Source organism: Mrakia frigida (genome assembly GCF_051309035.1).
Source record: "Mrakia frigida strain ATCC 22029 unplaced genomic scaffold BDY24scaffold_28, whole genome shotgun sequence".
Taxonomy (NCBI): Eukaryota; Fungi; Basidiomycota; class Tremellomycetes; order Cystofilobasidiales; family Mrakiaceae; genus Mrakia; species Mrakia frigida.
In genome coordinates this window covers 353,360-369,242 of record NW_027481253.1, presented here as the reverse complement: position 1 = coordinate 369,242, position 15,883 = coordinate 353,360, and the positions used below count along the sequence as shown (strand labels likewise).

The 15,883-nt window shown below is 55.5% G+C and overlaps 6 protein-coding genes across 6 annotated transcripts; 3 read left to right on the top strand and 3 right to left on the bottom strand.

Moving 5' to 3' along the window:
- The first annotated feature begins 43 nt into the window (after positions 1-43).
- BDY24DRAFT_397809 (uncharacterized protein) lies at positions 44-2,592 on the top strand. Its single transcript, XM_076641606.1, has 6 exons — positions 44-153; positions 254-773; positions 838-897; positions 990-1,094; positions 1,186-1,801; positions 1,917-2,592. Exons 1-6 carry the CDS (start codon positions 85-87, stop codon positions 2,533-2,535), a joined length of 1,989 nt encoding a protein of 662 aa, XP_076494288.1. The 5' UTR covers positions 44-84; the 3' UTR covers positions 2,536-2,592.
- A 776-nt stretch (positions 2,593-3,368) lies between these two features.
- BDY24DRAFT_397806 (uncharacterized protein) lies at positions 3,369-4,387 on the bottom strand. The gene is made up of 3 exons (XM_076641605.1): positions 4,328-4,387; positions 4,258-4,270; positions 3,369-4,132 (listed from the first exon to the last, which is right to left on the bottom strand). The coding sequence occupies exons 1-3, from the start codon at positions 4,380-4,382 to the stop codon at positions 3,493-3,495; spliced, it is 708 nt and encodes a 235-aa protein (XP_076494287.1). The 5' UTR covers positions 4,383-4,387; the 3' UTR covers positions 3,369-3,492.
- Positions 4,388-5,754: 1,367 nt separating this feature from the next.
- BDY24DRAFT_436101 (uncharacterized protein) lies at positions 5,755-6,739 on the bottom strand (the record flags this gene model as incomplete). Its single annotated transcript, XM_076644209.1, has 2 exons — positions 6,361-6,739; positions 5,755-6,237 (listed from the first exon to the last, which is right to left on the bottom strand). Coding segments are annotated over exons 1-2 (555 nt in total), but the record flags the coding sequence as incomplete, so codon positions are not given.
- Positions 6,346-6,739, bottom strand: BDY24DRAFT_397802 (uncharacterized protein). The gene has a single exon (XM_076641604.1). It carries the CDS (start codon positions 6,704-6,706, stop codon positions 6,461-6,463), a length of 246 nt encoding a protein of 81 aa, XP_076494286.1. The 5' UTR covers positions 6,707-6,739; the 3' UTR covers positions 6,346-6,460.
- A 1,800-nt stretch (positions 6,740-8,539) lies between these two features.
- Positions 8,540-9,990, top strand: BDY24DRAFT_326281 (kinase-like domain-containing protein; the record flags this gene model as incomplete). The annotated part of the gene is made up of 5 exons (XM_076637068.1): positions 8,540-8,852; positions 9,118-9,261; positions 9,375-9,531; positions 9,617-9,645; positions 9,731-9,990. Coding segments are annotated over 5 exons (903 nt in total), but the record flags the coding sequence as incomplete, so codon positions are not given.
- A 381-nt stretch (positions 9,991-10,371) lies between these two features.
- SEA4 (Sea4p) lies at positions 10,372-15,808 on the top strand. Its single transcript, XM_076636116.1, has 17 exons — positions 10,372-10,673; positions 10,775-10,825; positions 10,928-12,098; positions 12,169-12,350; positions 12,424-12,942; positions 13,020-13,092; positions 13,184-13,685; positions 13,776-13,870; positions 13,946-14,190; positions 14,304-14,680; positions 14,763-14,847; positions 14,917-14,965; positions 15,038-15,109; positions 15,181-15,201; positions 15,281-15,292; positions 15,372-15,386; positions 15,460-15,808. Exons 1-17 carry the CDS (start codon positions 10,575-10,577, stop codon positions 15,693-15,695), a joined length of 3,804 nt encoding a protein of 1,267 aa, XP_076494283.1. The 5' UTR covers positions 10,372-10,574; the 3' UTR covers positions 15,696-15,808.
- Positions 15,809-15,883: the final 75 nt, after the last annotated feature.

Genomic DNA, 15,883 nt, shown 5'->3' with positions numbered 1-15,883 from the left:
CCAACGAGACACACTTCGCGATCTCGCTCTCTTTCGAAGCTGACCCCAACCAAATTGACCTCCCTCTCCCTCCTTCTCGCTTTCATGTCCGGCCTCTCCTCCTCTTCTCCTGCGTCTTCGCTCTCCTCCAAACAGAAGCGAGACATGAACAAGGTGAGTCTGTCCCTCGAAAGTCTACTTGAACTCGCTGATAACCTCCGAACGGGAGAACAAGCTGACCTTTCCTCCTCTTCCTTTCCTCTCCGCTTCACAGATCATCTCGCCCGAGTTGGTGAACGAGGTGGCCGCTCTCGCTGCTCGGCTGGAGGAGGAGGCAGCCTCGAACGATCTCGAGTACGATGCCGTTCTCGACGAGTCTCTCCTCTACGCGGAACACCTCGACCTCCCAACCCAGAACCTCCCTCCCTCCTCCACTCTCTACCGTCTTCGCGCCTCTCCTCCTTCCTCATCAGCTCTTCAACCTCCAGGTTTCGTCCTCGAAACCGATCCAAGAATCCTCCATCTACGCCTGAGGAACGAGGATCTCTTTCCATCGTCGCAGAGGAAGGACTTACGGAGGACCGCCGACTTCTACCGCCAGTGTCAGGCCGGTCAGGGTAGAGCTCAACTTCTCTCGCTCGTCTCTCCCGATGGATCGATGGAAGTCAACCAAATCTACGACAACAGGCTATCCATCACGTCGACAGTCCAGTCGTACGTCGTGGACGAGAAGGGTATGGAAGCAGATCTCCTACGAGACGGCATCCCGTTCGTCTTGATCGGTTCCTCCTCCTGTGAGTCGTCCGAGCTTTCTCCCGCTCCCTCCCATCTCTGGGCTCAACGCCCTTTCTTTCTCAGGTACCACGAAGAGGGTCGGTCACGGCTACATCCGAAGCATCCTGAGGAAGGAGGTCCTTGGTGAGCTCTTCCCTTCTCTTCCACTTGAGTCCCCGTCTTTTGAACTTCGAAGCTCACAAAATCGCTCCTTCTCTCTTCCTTCCCACCTCCAGCGTCGAAGGACAAGTGCTTGGTCTTCGTTCACACCCCGATCAAGGGTGAACAGAAAACTTCCTTCAAGATCGTTCACCTTCCGAGGCTTGACGTTCTTTCTCCTAGTGAGCAGGTTTCGTTCTCGCTTTGACCTCTTCCCTTTGAGCTGACCCCCTTCCGTCGATGTCTCGACCTTCCTACCTCTCTCGTTTTCAGCTCTCCTCGCCGTCGAGCTCTCTCTTTCGGAGACGTGGGGCTACATCCGTCAGAGCGACGCAAATCGAGCCATGGCTACCCTCCAAGCTTCCTCCCTTCCTCCCCTCGTCAAGCTGGTTTCCGTCGAGCTTGCATCGAAATGGAGGAAACCTTCTGGACCTCCCGTTCCGTTCCAATCGGTCGACAGCAAGCTCCAGACTTCCATTCTATCTTCTCTCTCCCAGGTCACCGCTCAGTGCGTCGTTCGCCGAACCAAGGATGGTCAGAACGACCTCCTCCGATCCAAGGTCGTCGTCGAAACCCCTTCTTACATCTCTTCCCTTCGAGTAAAGCCGTTCATCGATGTCGTACTCTCGAGATCGGCGAAGCTAGGCGATTCCTTCAGTCGGGAGTATATCGTCCACTCAATCGTTTATCTCGAGGAGACGAGCGACCTGGAGCAGTCAAGGAAGATGATGAGCCTGGGCGAGGAGGTCAAGATCGTCGAGTTTCAGTTGGGAGATGGTGATGTCGAGTGTGCTAGCTACGCTGTTTTGGGAGCGTGCGGAGCCGGGAATATTTCCAAGGATTCTAACTGTCGACCTCTCCTCACGGCCTCTGGAGCTGCTGCTTACGAGTGAGTGATCGCGTCGTGTCGCGTCCCTTTCTCTCTTCTTTGTTTCTCTCTTTCCTTCTTCTCGTTCCCTCGAGATCAAAGACTGACTGACCTTCCCTTTTGTCTGGATGCTCAGGATCACCACCGTCCTCATCGCCTCCTTCATCCTCCTCCTCAACCCCGATTCCACTCCTCTCTCCCTCCAACCTCTCTCCTCCCTCGAATCCACCTTCTCGAACCTTCCCTCTCCTCGACCGTCGATCAACCATCTAACCGACGCCGTTACCCCTCTCCGCTTCTCTTCTGAGAGCACCGACGATTCCTCCTCCACGGCCGGATTCAAACCCATCGACTCGTACAAGTTCCCTCGTCCAAAGGAAGAACTCAGCCTCGAACAGCTCAAGGAGATCTTCTTGCCGCTCGTAGCCTTGTTGGAGGAGAAGGGGGGGTTGGGATTTTTGGCCTTCGAGTGGTGTTTTATGGAGGTGTTCAGGGTTTTGAAGGAGACGAAGGACGAGGCGGCAGATCTCTTGGGGGAGAGGGAATGGAGGGTTTTGGTCGGTTGGCTTCAGGAGGAGCACAGCTCGTCGATGGAGGAGTGGAGGAAAGAGTTGGGTGGGGAGGAGGAGCGTGAGAGCGTTCTGGCTGCCATGAGCGTTGGTGTTGGCTTGGATTTGGAGAGGGAGGTGAAGGGAGCGAAGGGAATCGGGAAAGGAGTGCCGGGGTACGCATCGAAGAGGAGGAGAGGGGAGTAGTGCGAGATCGGTTTCGTTGTGTTCAGCCTTTTTTGGGATTCGAGATGATCTTTTGAGTTCTTCGAAACGGCGTCTTCTGAGACGCGTCCGAAGGCGAGACACGACTGGCGTTGGCGTCGAGCCCTTTCCCTCGCACTCTCTCCTTCCTCTGAACCAACTCAGCAAATGTTGAAACACACCATACATACCTCTCGTACTCTATATCTCGCCCGCCATCTCACACCGTCTCCTAGCTACTCCCGTCTTGACAACCCCTTCTTGCGTCTCTCGTTTTCCTTTCTGTATCGCTCGTCCTTTTTCTCCTTTTCTCTAGCCTGGTGCTGCTTCTCATCTCATCCCGATACTGTATCCCCTACACACGCTTCTTTCTTCGCGCTCTTGTTGGCTAGCGATCTTGGTTCTCTCTCCTTTCTCGAATGACTTGAAGTCGACTCACGCGTCGTCGACCTGCGAGCGTTCGGAACTCTTTCTTGTAGTCTTCGTTGGCTCGGAGAAGGTCGTGATGGTCGTAAATCGAAAAGGGAGACAAGACAAAGGAATTAAGGTAGCACGGAACAGAAACATCCGAAAGCAAAAAAGAACTCGAAGCAGAAAACACCAAACTCGACGCGTCTCCTCCCTCTCCCTCACGCCTCCTCTTCCTCCCTCCTCCAAATCCAGATCTTCCTCTCCCCAACACCCACAACCCACTCCGCCCCTGCATCCATACTGGTCGTCACTCCCCTAACCCTCATCTTATCAAGCCTCTTCCTCTCCTTCCTCTCCCTCTCCCTCCCTGCCTCGCCTGCCTCCTCCCCTTCCTCTCCATCCGAAACGACTCTCCTCGAGTTCTTCCCCTTCCCCAATCTCGCTCCCTGCTCCTCCTCCCGGACCACAGGTTGTTGTTGCTGCTGCTGCTGCTGCTGGGTCTTCTTCCTAGGCGAGTTCCGTCGTCGTTCGACCTCCTGCGAATCGAGCTCAACGTCCATCTCGACGTCCTCGCTCGGACTGGGAGAGTCGTAGACGGGAGGAGCCAGGACCGTATACGCCTTCAGAACCCAGCGAGTAGTTCCCTCCGCGTCCCTGATCCATTTCCTCAGCTCCGCTTCGTTCTCGTCGTCCTCCTTTCGACGAGGGAAGACGTTGATGGTCGTGTCCGTCTCTCGTCTCTTTCCCTTCGAAGGCGACGACGAGGGAAGAAGGACGTTCTCTCGATGATGAGGTCTTGTGATCGGTGAGCTGAGTTCCTTCTGATCCTTCTGGATTTCGTCCTCGTCCTCGTCCTCGTCGTGGTTCTCGGGAGCGAAAGGAACCTTGGGTTTGACGATGGGACCGTCGCGAGGAGGAAGAGGTTCGTCTGGGTGGAAGATGGCGATGGCTGGGGAGGAAGATGAGGTCGAAGGAATGGGAATGAGGAAGAGGGAAGGCGCGGTGTTGTTGGGAGAGGAAGAGGAGTAGGAGGTTGGGTTGTGAAAGTGGGGGTAGTTGGTCCAGGAGGGTTGGAGAGGTGAGGAGCAGCCGGAAGTGGATGCCGCAGAGGAAGAAGCGATTTGGGGGGCCGAGCGAGTGGCGGATGCGGAGGAAGGTGGGTAGTAGGTTGTGAGGATGTGGAAGGAGTCTGAGCGAGAAGGGGAGGGAGAGAGGGAAAGGAAGACGTGGGCTCAGAGGGTGATGAGAGACGTAGAAAAAAGAAAACAGTGCGCGTGCAAGCGTATGGAGAGAAAGGCAGAGGAGAGAACGTACAAGAAATGTCGTACTGAGACCTCTGAGACCTCGCAGCGTCTTTCTCCTTTCCGCTATCTCCGTACCTCACGAGTCTCTCGTCCGTTCCAGCTTTGAGAGGGAAGTGGTGATGGAGACCGAACCATCTCCATGTAGTTGAGGAACTGAGTTCCGTTTCCAGGAGAAGAGATTCCGGGGACGGCTGAAGGTGGGAGGAGCGAAGAGAGAGTGAGCCTCGACGCGTTGGAGAGAAGTTGGGACGAAAGAACGAACTGGTGGTGGTGACGGCGACTAGAGCGAGGTCGTGCTCGGCTGAGAGGAAAAAGATGAGGATTTGAAGTCAGCGACAGGGAAATGATCGGTCAGACGAAGGCAAGGAGGAAAAACGAACGGAAGAGCAAGTAGGGCTAGAGCTGTTCGGCGAGAGGCTTGTAGGTTGAGACGACGTTGGTACTGACGGTTGGGAAGGTGAGGTTGGAAAGGAAAGCAGCTATGGAAGGAGGCCCCAGTCAGCAACAGTCTCGTACTTCGAAAGAGAGAACGACTCACCGAGAGGCGCGTCTCCCCCGTCGAACTTGAGAACGGAGGAGAGAAACGGAGGTCAGAGACAGTCTCAACGGTGAGAGAAACTAGGAACTGACCTCATGGTTGCCTAGGGTGAACGCAGAAAAGTTCAGCTGGTTGACAGCCTCAGCGATCTTCCATCCACCGTAGAAGGAGTAGAAAAGAGTCTGCGAAAAGAAAGAGCATGGACGTCAGGGTGGCAAAAGAAGGGAGAGCTAAATGCGACTGCGATGCTCAACCAACATGGCACTCACTCCTTGGAACTCGTCACCAGCGTTGAAGAAAAGAGAGTCTAGAAATCGCGAGCAAACAAAAACAGCCGGCGCGTGAGCTCTCCGTCCTCGTCTTTCCTCTGTTTCGACCAGACGCGACGAACTCACTGTTCTTCTTCGCCCTCTCCTCCTTGGCCTTGGTGAGAACTCTCGAGTAGCCACCGAAGCAGGGAACCTTGGTGACGTTGAAGATGTCGGTCGAGTTCCGAGGACAGTCGACGCCTGCAGAAAGAAGAAAGAGACAATCGAAGAGTTAGAGGGCCAAAGTCAGCGAACAACTTTTGAAACGGGGTTCGAAGATGGACAGACGAGTTGAGACGTACCTGAAGACCTGTACTCGTCGAGGTCTGATGAGAACGGCGAAGAAAACAGTGAGTTCTTGGAACGGGGAGGGTGAGATGAATCGACGAAGGCGAGCTGGACGAACGAGCGTGAACGTCGTTTATGTGAAGGAAAGTGACGCTGAAGGAGGAAGGGAGATAGTATCAGCATCGTTGTAATGACTGGAAAGACTCGTCTACGGACAAAAAGAGCTCACTTGTAGGTGGAATCTTGCTTCGATCCGTCTCCGTTTCGAGCTTGAAGGTGATGGCTGGCGAAATGCTCCGAGACGAGATGAACGGGTTCTGGGAGAGCAACGACGCTAGACACGCAACTCCTCCTCCGTCTTGACCAAACTAACTCCATGCCTTCCTCTACCTCTCACAGGCTTTACGACGACCGGTAAACTCCTCTTCACCTCCTCAACTCCCTCTTCCGTCGTCGACGACGCACCCTTCTTCAACACCCAACTTCTCGGAAACCATCCCTCCAACTCCTTCCTCCCTCTCAACGAATCGTTACAGAACGCTTGTCCTCCCACTTCTCTGTATCCTTCGGATCCTGACCGACACGAACTTGGTTCCTTTTGGAAGTTTGCCTTAATGGGAGGAGAGGAGAGCGAGAGGATGGGAGGCGAAGAGGGTCGTGTTGCAGAGAGGTGCGTTGCGTTGTGAGGAGGAGAGACGGCTGAGAGGATTCCTTGAATGGTATCGGGGAAGGACCATTGAGAGTCGATGGCTACGTCGGAGGAAGAAAAAACGGGGGAGGAGGGAGGAGGGTGAGAGCGAAGGCGATGTCCGCGGAGGAATCTTGGTAGCCTCCTGGCTTGGGAGGTTTGGAGACTCTTTTAGAGGATGAAAGCGAGGTATGGATAGGTTTTTTCAGTGAGTGGATGCGAGGCGAGGAGGGAAAAGGAACGAAGGGACAGAGGAAGAGAGGGAGAGAGGGAAGGAAGGTCGAAGCTCACCCGTTCATGATCAGCCGGAGGAGCTACAGCCTGATGGAGGACGGCGATTCTGATAGCTCTCGAAGCAGTCATCTTGAAGAAGAGGAGGATATGATGGTAGTCACGAAGGAGTCAGCGAAAGGTCCTGTTTTTTGGGGGGAAGATGGGAGTCAGAGAGCAAAGAAAGAGGAGAGATACAAGGCGCTGCTTCCTCGTTCCGGATTGCCTGCCACTCCTTCCTCCCCAGCTGTGGGAGGAATATTTTTTTTTGGATGTTCGAAAAGAGTGAGATCGAGAGTTGCTTCTCACCTTCTGAAAAATCTGAAAGTAAAGAAAGTCGGACCAAACAAAGGAGGGTTTCGATCATGGAGAAAGCGAAGAGCTCAACGATTCCTTCCTTCCCTCTCGACTCCCATCTTCTCTCTCCCTTTACCATCGCCATGCCGGCCCATCTCTCGATCTCTGTTTCTCAATCCGACTGAACTCTATGGGCTCCCTTCGGTGATTGATTGCTCACCCTCTGGGACTGGTTTTCTTTTGATTTCAATCCAAAGCAGGAACGAGATTTCTCGTCCCTGAGCCGACCCCCCTCTCTCCTCTCTCGTCGGTCGTTTCCTTCCTCGTAGCGCCCTCCCTTCCAACCACCACTCTCTCCCTCTCCTTCTCTTCTCTACTCGACCCAACTTCGATTCACTCTCCTTCCTCTAAATTCCCTCCTCCCTCCTCGTAATCTCACTCGCCCTAGGCCTCGCTCTCTCTCTCCTTCGCCTTTCTGCTCCCTTCCCGTCGTTGTTCGCTTCCCCCTTCCAGCATGAACACCACCTCTCCATCGGACTCTCTCGTCTTCCTCCCAGATGGATACGTCGACTCTCCTACGTCCTTCCTCAGTTCGGACTCGAGCATCAGCATTTGGGAGGGTCGACAGACAGCTCCCGTCTCGGCCAACCACAGCGTCACCTCGTCCGTTTCCCTCTCGTCCCTGGAGGGTTTCAGGTTCGGATCTCAATCGTCTTCTTCGTCCTGCTCGTCCTCTCTCTTGGAACACAGGTCGACCGTCTCCTCATCCTCGGAAACGTCGTCGGAAGGAACGTCGTCGTCGTCGTTTCCCTCCTTCAGCTTGACTCCTCCCTACCCAACCTCCTCCTCGGCCGTCAACAACAGAGGAACCTACCCTTCCTCCATCAGTCGATCTCCCTCTCGATCCTCCAAACCTCTCCTTCACCTTCCTCTCAGCAACCAAACCGCTCCCGTCCCGCCCTCCCTCATCGCTCGACGGGGTTCCCTCCCAGCGACCAACGCCGTCCCTTTCCACCTCCCTCCTCCCACCTTCACCGCCAACCGAGGAGTCTCCAACGGTCACCAAGGTCCTCCTCCTGCTCCTTCGTCCTGGTCAGGGTCAGCTCGATTTGAACTTCAAGGGATTCCGAGTCCTTTGAGGATGGAACACAGTTCGGACGAGCTCGCACGAGGAGGGGAGGAGGACGACGACGACGTCGCCATGGAGGACGCAGAGTTTGGAAGAAGATCCGACGGCAGAAGTCCTAGCAGGATCAACGGAAGTCCTTCGCCTGCGAACGGGAACAGGTCGAACGGAGGAAACCACAGCGGAATGGGACGAGGGAAAGCTCCGGGACCGTCGTCGTCGCCTTACGGTCGAGGAGGATCGTCGAGGAAGATGTCGCTTCCAACCCACTTCTCCTCCCACACTACGACTACCTCCTCCTCCTCCTCCTCCTCCTCCTCCTCTTCGACCTCGTCGTCCAATATCTACAGCGCTCAGCCCGCCGTGTCGTCGACGGCTCTCATGTCGCGTTCGACCTTCACCCTCGGCGTCCCTCCTCACGGCGGCAAGCAACCTCTCTCTCCCGAGTCTCCCACCACCCAGCTCCACTCCCTTCCTCCTCACCTTCAAGTCCAATACCAGCATCATCAGCAACAGCAACAGATCAAGCAGCCTACCTTCCCTCCCACTTCGTTCCTCCATCAACAAGCCAAACCAAACAACTCGGGCTACCCCTTCCCTCCTCAGCAGAAACCCCAAACTCCTCCCGCTACTCCTCGAACCACTCTCAGTGGACTTCCTCCTCCCTACCAGAAGTCAGTCTCGTCCCAAGAATCGACTCCAGGAGCGACTCCCTCTCCTCCTCCTCCTCCTCCTGCTCCTCCCGTTCCCACCACTCTCTCCGCTACCCTCCTCGACGGACACGACCTCAACCCACTCTTCGAGTCTCGATACGCCCTCACCTCTTCCCTCGGATCTGGAGGGTATGGCTTCGTCTGCGTCGCTACCGAACTCGCTACTCGAAGGGAAGTCGCCGTCAAGTTCATCCTCGCCAGCAAGATTCCTCCTCACGCTTGGGTCGAGTACGGAGGGAACGGAGAGGAGGGAGACGGGATGCCTCCTGCTGGAGGGAAGGTTCCTATGGAGTGCGAGGTTCTAAGGAGAGTGAACCATTGGGGAGTCGTTCAGGGTTTGGGAGTCTTCTGCGATGGAAAGTTCTTCTACCTCGTGAGTCTCGTTTCTCTCGTCGTCGTCCCGTCCCTCAGTTCTCCTTCCTTCCCGTCCTCGCTCCTTCGAACTGACTCATGCTTCTTCTTTCTCTCATCAACAGGTCCAAGAGCTTCACGGAGATCCCTGGGGACCATCAACCCCTGGAACTCCCACCGCTTCGTCGACGGCGTCGCTCCCTCCTCTCCCTCTCAACGCTCTCGGTCCTCCTTCCCCCTTCGCTCCTTCCTTCGCTCTCCCCGCCTCTCCCTACGTCGGTCCGTCCCAAGGTCCTCCTCTTCCAACCTCGCCCATTACTCCCATCCGACCTTCGATCAACATGGAGCGACGAGGAAGCTGCGACCTCTTCGAGTGCGTCGAGCGACACAAGAAGTTCGGAGAGGCGAGAGCTAGGATGATCTTCAAGCAGATCGGTACGTTCAGCTATTCCTGCTTTCGATACGAAGAAAGGGACGAAGCGAGGGCGACAGAGAGCAGGAAAGCTGACCTTCGATTCGTTGGCGTCGTCGCGTTTTCTCTGAAACAGTCGACACGGTCTCGTACCTCTCGAGGATCGGGATCTACCACCGAGACATCAAGGACGAAAACCTGGTCATCGATCGAGACTACCGAGTCAAGCTCATCGACTTTGGAAGTGCTGTTTGGGAGAGGGATCCCGAGCATCCTCGAAAGTACAAAGAGTTGTGAGTCTTCTTCTCTCTCTCGCCTTCGACTTCCCCTCGAGTCTCTTTACTGATTCACTTCCTCCTTCTCTGCTCTCTCTTTCAGCTTCGGAACAACCGCCTACGCCTCTCCTGGTGAGTCTCGAGCTCTGTTTCTCTCGCCTCGCGTCTTTCTCCCAACTCACCACCGTCGTCTTCTCTCTCGCTCTCCCTCCCCCAGAAATCATCACCGGGCACCACTACTACGCCGCCGAAGCCGAAGTCTGGTCGCTCGGTATCCTCCTCTGCATCCTCGTCACCGGAGAGTCTCCCTTCCACTCTCCCAAGGAAGCTCAGGTCGGACGTCGGTCGCCGTTGAGGAACGGACTTCGAATGAGTCGAGAGTTGAACGACTTGATCGATCGGTGCTTGAAGGTCTCGCCCGAGAGAAGGATTACCATCGACGAGATGAGAGGGCACAGGTGGTTGGGTGGAGGGCAGGGGCAGGGTCAGCAGTAGGAGGCTCTCAGGTGGAGTCGCGTCGTTCGTTTCGTTGTCTTGCATTTTCCTTTCTCTCCCTTTTTGGGTTTCCATTTCTCTTGCACGTTCACTTGTCTCTGTTTGCTTTCCCTCTCCTTCTTGTCTCTCGTCTCTTCTCTTGCATACCCATCCATCCATCCATTTCGTCTCGTCCGCATCGCCATCGCTCTCTCGCTTTTCTCTTCCCCCACTCTCCTTTCTCCTCCCATCCCATCCCTCTTTGCATACTTAATCTCCTCTCTTCGCACCGTACTACCTTGTCAATATTCACGGGGCTTTCTCTTGCCCTACGCACACCCACACGCTCTCTTTATCGCTCGACGTCCCTCTTCGTCTCATCTCGTTACGCTTGCTCGCTCTTCTATACTTTCTTCGTCGTATCCCTTTCATCGCTCCCTACCTCTTTTCTGTTGATCGGGGAGGGTCCCTTTTGATGGGATCGTGCGTTTTGGTTTTGAGTCCGAAATCGAAAGCTCGAAGTCGAGGGGATTCGGTTGTCAAGCTCATCACCGTCTTCCTTCTTCTCCCCCCAACACACGCCAACGATGGATCAACCCGTCCACCTTCTATGGGATCCTCTCAAGACGAATCGGTTCGCTGTAGGCTCGCGAGGAGTGGTGAGACTGTATAGCTGGGAGTCCAAGGTAAGCTTTCCTTCCTTCCCTCCTGCCTCTCGCTGCTGAAACTCGAGGAGCTCAGCTTGATTTCTGACGCTCCCATCCGTTCTTGATTTGGGTTTATCCAGGTGAAACGAGCATTGGAGTTGAACTGGAAAGGGGATCTTACTGTCGTCAAGGTAAGAAATCGATAAGCGGCTTGGAGAGAAGAAGGAAGGGAAGGAAACGTCCGAGCTCACATCTCCCTTCCTCCTTCTCGTTCGTTTCCTTTTCTTTCTCAGTCGCTCGCCTGGTCTCCTCACTCTGCGATCCCTCTTCTCGCTTCCGCCAACGCCACCGGAACCATCTCGTTGATTTCTCTCCCTCATCGGTCGCTGTCCTCTCCTTCGTTCGATCCTCCTCCTCCCGCGCACACCTTCACGCTCATCCCGCCTCGAGCTTCCAGAACGACCACCTGTCTCGCCTTCTCCCCTCCAACCCAAGATGGAACTTCCGTTCCCTTCCTCCTCGCTCAAGGTTTCACAAAAATCAGAACAGATTCCTCCGTCTTTATCTGGGACGTTTCGAGAATGCACAATCTCAACTCGTCCTCGTCCGATCCAAGATCAGAAGGAGCAGCAGGAGGACCGAGAGGCTTCTTCCTCCCTCTGGATCCCTCAGGAGGAACTCCAGGAGATGCCGTTACTGGTACTAGCACGACCTCCAAGAGTGGCCGTCCGTCTCCTCTCTACTCGCTCATCCCATCGGAAACGATCCTCGATCTGACGTGGATGGACTCGTCCCTCCTCGCCGTCTCGACCGCGAAGCAGTACATCCGACTGTACGACATTCGAACCGGAAGTTCTCACCCTTGTCTTCAATTCGGTCCAACTCCTGGATCGTCTTCCTCCCTCGGTCAGCCTTCCTCGTCGACCAGCAACCTCCCCGGAACCTCCCCAACCGCGACCAGCTCAGGAGGAGGAGGTCGTCTTCTCGCTTCCGGCATGGCCTCCGACCCTTTCTCTATCCACCGTCTAGCAGCCTACGACGAAGGACTCCCTTTATCCTCCCTCACTTCGTCCAACCAACCAACCTCCCTTCGAGACGGTCGCTCCTCGTCCGAAAGTGGAGGAGGACCTTCAGGAGGAACCGTTCGAGTCTGGGATACTCGATCTCCGAGGATGCAAGTCCTTCGTCTGGACGGTCCGGTCGTGAAACCTGCGGGAGGTGGAGCAGGCTCAGCAGTCGGAGGAGGGAGAGCAGTCGGAGCGGGAGCCGTGACGGCCGCAGGAGGAGGAGGAGAACTGAGGACGGGAGCGGTGGCTGTCAAGTGGGATCTGGAGAGAGAGGGAAGGTTGGTGGTGCTCGAGAGGGGTGGCGATCTGAGCTTGTGGGATCTAGTAGATCCGCTGAAGGGAGAAGGCGGAGGAGAGGGATTGGGACCGTTGGTGGTCAAGGGAGAGCCGATCAGGAGTGAGTCGCTTGCAGCGTTTCTTTTGGTGGATTTCCAGACTGACGCTCGACTGTTCGGATGTGTTTCTAGTCCCTCCTGGTCCTCACTCGAATTCGACGACGTCGTTGACGTTCTCGTACGTTCACCCGGATCGAAATCAAGACGCGTCGGACGAGGAACCTGCTTCGGAAGAGCTTCAGTGTCGTTTGGCGACTTTCTCGGCTGCTCAAGGGGGAGAAGTTCTGTGGCCGGAGGTTATCGAACGATCTCCAGTGAGTTAACCATCGTTTTTTCGAGTGAGAACGCGTGAACGAAACCTGACTCCCCTTCTGCCCTTCCTTCCAGCTCGCCATCTCCTCGAGCTCCAACCTCCTCTACGGACCCAACCTCAACATCATCTCCCCTCTCCCTCAGACACCTCTCGATCTGTCTCCCTATCCGACTCGTCGACCCAGCCAATCCCGTCCAGCCTCACCTCGTCTTCCCACCACCATCGACCACAACGATCCCACTCTCCCTCTCATCCCCACCACCACCAACACCAGCACCATCGATAAACGACCTCTCGTCAACCTCACTCGTCGACCAGCTCGAGCTCCCTCTCCTCTTCGTCAAGACTCAGGAGTCCAACCGGTTCTGACGAAACCTATCGTGACGAGACAGCCTTCCAGAGGGAGAGCGCTCGTGGCGGAGAAGATCGATACGAGCGATGGAGATGGGGAGGACGACGAAGCAGCGGCTTGTTTGGAGGAGGATCAGCAGTTGACGAATGGAGCGGCGGCAGAGAAAGCGGCGAGGCTGTTGAGTAGGGATGTGGGAGTGGTGATGAAGACGAGAGCAGAGAGAGGGTATGGGTTGCACGATGTGAGTAAGACGCGTTTTCTATTCCTGCCTCCGTTCGTTCGATCCCGGTTGCTGATCTTCGTCTGCGCCCGAAACAGATGGAACGGAACTCTCTCGTCGCTGCTGAGCTAGGGGAGCAGCCGCTCGTTGATTTCTGGAACTGGTTCGGTCGTGAGTTCTCCGCCCTCTCTCTCTCTCCTCTTCTTCTCGACGCGTCTTTTTCCATCTCTGACCCCTTCTCCTTCCTCCCTTCCCGCCTCAGCCTACTCCGAACGCTTCTCCTCCTCGAATCCTCGCTCCCACAGCCTCGACTTCTCCTTCATCGGCGTCCGTCAACTCTGGCTCGGTTTCAACGCCGCCTCCCTCCCTCTCTCCCCCTCCCCTTCTGGAGCCGCCACCCCTTCCCACGCCGAATCCGCTCGCAAATCCCGCTCAACCAACAACAGCAACATCTCAGGGTTCAACCTCCACCTCGACGACGTCCGGAAACTCCCTCGAACCCACGCTCATCGAGACGAATCCCCAGCCGACAACGTTCGAACTCCTCGAGCCACCTCTCCCAACTACCTCGAGCCTGTTCCGGTCGCTTCGTCCAAGGATTTCGCTAGAGCGTGTGCTGCGTTCAACGATAGGAGGGCCGGGGGGAAGAGTTCGGTGATGGTGCCGTTGTCGGTGGGGTCGAAGAAGGTGCACGAGAGGGTGACGGCGTTGGGGATTGTTGGTTGGGATTTGGGAGAGGGTGAGATTGAGGAGGAGGTGAGAAGGTGAGTGGCTGTGCTAAGTAGAATCGCATTGAGGAAGGAAGAGATGTAGAGAGCTGACGGTTTGGACGTGGTTCTGTTGCGTTCGAACAGACTTGAGAGCATCGGGAAGTACGAACGGGCTGCTTTCTCTGCTCTCTTCTCGGGGAGGATCGAGAGGAGTATCGAGGCTTTGGACAAGAGTAAAGGTGAGCTTGCACACACTTCCTCATCGATCTCGAAGCTTCGACTGACTCTCGGTTCTCTTCCTTCGACGCGTCTAGATCAACACCTCAAAGCCATCGCTCTCACGCTCCTCATCCATCTCCAACACCCTCAGGACGCACCTCACGACCGTCTTCCGAGACATGAGATGCATCTCAGTCGAGTCAACGAGTTGGGGAACCCTTACCTGAGAGCGGTTTGGAGGTACGGTTTGACGGGCGATCTGGAGGAGGTTTTGACGGAGGAGGGTCTGCCTCTGGTTGATCGGTTGGGAATGGCTTTGAAGTTTGCTCATGATGGAAGGGTGAGTATCCTCTTGTCATCTGACTCGTCGCACTCTCTTCACAGCTTCGAGACTCGCACTCCTCGACGGTCGAGCTGACCTCGCTTTGCCCTTTCCTTCTTCTCTTTCCCCAGGTCTCCCAATTCCTTCGAAGTCAATCCGACTACGCCATCTCCTCCGCCGACCTCCTTGGTCTTTCCATCACCGGTCTCTTCAGTTCCGAAGGTTTCGACATCCTTCGAGCCCACCTCCGCAAGAACTCGGACGTTCAAACCGTCTCCATCCTCGCAGCTCACACCGTCCCTGGACGCGTCTCTCCCGACCTCATCTCGCCCTCAGGAGTTCCCTACGCCGACCTCGCTCTTCGTTGGATCGGATCCTACGAGTCCTACCTCCACCGATCGATCCTATTCATGGAGAGAGCGACGTTCAGGGAAGCGAAGGGACGACTGGCGAGGGAGAGGGGAGCGACGATCCCTTGTCCGGTTCAGGTTGTCGTCAGGTGTAATTTGTGCGTGCTTTCCTCCTTCTCACACCTCTTTCTCGAAGGAGATACTGATTAGTTGCCTTCTTCTCTGCTTTGGTCGAAACAGCTGCAACAAGAACGTGTCTTCGGCGGTCAACTCGACGGTGGAGACAGCGACGACTCCCAGCGGGCACGCCGTCAAGGGACTTCACGTGAGCTCTTCCCTTCTTCGCAGAGCGCTTCGCAAAGCATCTCTGACCTTCCCGAACCTTGATCTTCAGTCCCATATCTGCCCAACATGCCACAACGCTCTCCCTCGCTGCTCGATATGTGCGTTGGCTTCGCCTCTCCTCTCGACGCGTCTCGCTGACCTCTTGCTTCGTCTGTGCTGCTCTTTCTCAGGTATGAAGAGCCTGGGACAAGCTTTGGATAAGTCTCGAGATGTTCAGATTATCGACGAGGCTGTTCGAACAAGTGAGCTCAGTTTTCCGCTTCGCTGTCTCTTCCCGAGAACTGATCGTTCGTTCTCTTCGTTGTCGATCCAGATTCCCTCGACTCGTTACCTCGTGAGCTCGAAGCACTCCCTCGAAACTAAGATAGGATCATGCTAACTCCTGTACTTTCTGTCTCCTCGTCTCTCTGCAGTCTTCTGCCCTCGTGCGTCCGTCTCAAACTCGACGCGTCTTCTCTTTCCTTCGCTAACTCTGATTTCCCCTCCCTCCTCCCTTTGAACCAGTCTGTCGTCATGGAGGTAAGCTCTCCTTTTCGCACCTTCTCTGTCAACCTCTCTTTTGCTGACCGATCTCTTTCTTCTCCCTCCTCAGGCCATCGCTCCCACCTCATGACCTGGTTCTTCGGTTCCTCGTCCAACTCTCAACCGCCTCTCCCATCCAACCACCCCCTCTACGATCCCAAATCAGACCTCACCCTTCGGAGAGCCGATCGAGCTCGGAGGTTCGACGCTGGACTGGCGAACGAGCTGGACGAGGAGGAGGAAGACGAGGACGAAGGGAACGCGTCGTGCCCAGTCGCAGGGTGCGAATGCAAGTGCTTTGGTTGATCATGTTTCTTTCCTTCGAACGTTTCGGTCTTCTTGCGAGACGAGAGAGAGAGAGGGGTTGAAGAATGCTTTTGGACGTTAGAGATCTAATAGCAACCGAACAAGCACGAGAGCGAGTGAAAGTCAAAAAAAAGGGAGAGAGGAGAGAGTGAAAATGAAGAGCAAGAAAGAGAAAAACAACGCGATCG

Bases quoted from the DNA above. Each gene is read 5' to 3' on its own strand.
- BDY24DRAFT_397809 (XM_076641606.1), top strand. From the start codon at position 85: ATGTCCGGCCTCTCCTCCTCTTCTCCTGCGTCTTCGCTCTCCTCCAAA. The intron at 1,095-1,185 runs GTGAGCAGGTTT...TCTCGTTTTCAG, and splicing joins GCTTGACGTTCTTTCTCCTA to CTCTCCTCGCCGTCGAGCTC. The intron at 1,802-1,916 runs GTGAGTGATCGC...CTGGATGCTCAG, and splicing joins TCTGGAGCTGCTGCTTACGA to GATCACCACCGTCCTCATCG.
- BDY24DRAFT_397806 (XM_076641605.1), bottom strand. From the start codon at position 4,382: ATGGTTCGGTCTCCATCACCACTTCCCTCTCAAAGCTGGAACGGACGA.
- BDY24DRAFT_397802 (XM_076641604.1), bottom strand. From the start codon at position 6,706: ATGATCGAAACCCTCCTTTGTTTGGTCCGACTTTCTTTACTTTCAGAT.
- SEA4 (XM_076636116.1), top strand. From the start codon at position 10,575: ATGGATCAACCCGTCCACCTTCTATGGGATCCTCTCAAGACGAATCGG. The intron at 13,093-13,183 runs GTGAGTTCTCCG...TTCCCGCCTCAG, and splicing joins TTTCTGGAACTGGTTCGGTC to CCTACTCCGAACGCTTCTCC. The intron at 14,681-14,762 runs GTGCGTGCTTTC...TGGTCGAAACAG, and splicing joins GTTGTCGTCAGGTGTAATTT to CTGCAACAAGAACGTGTCTT.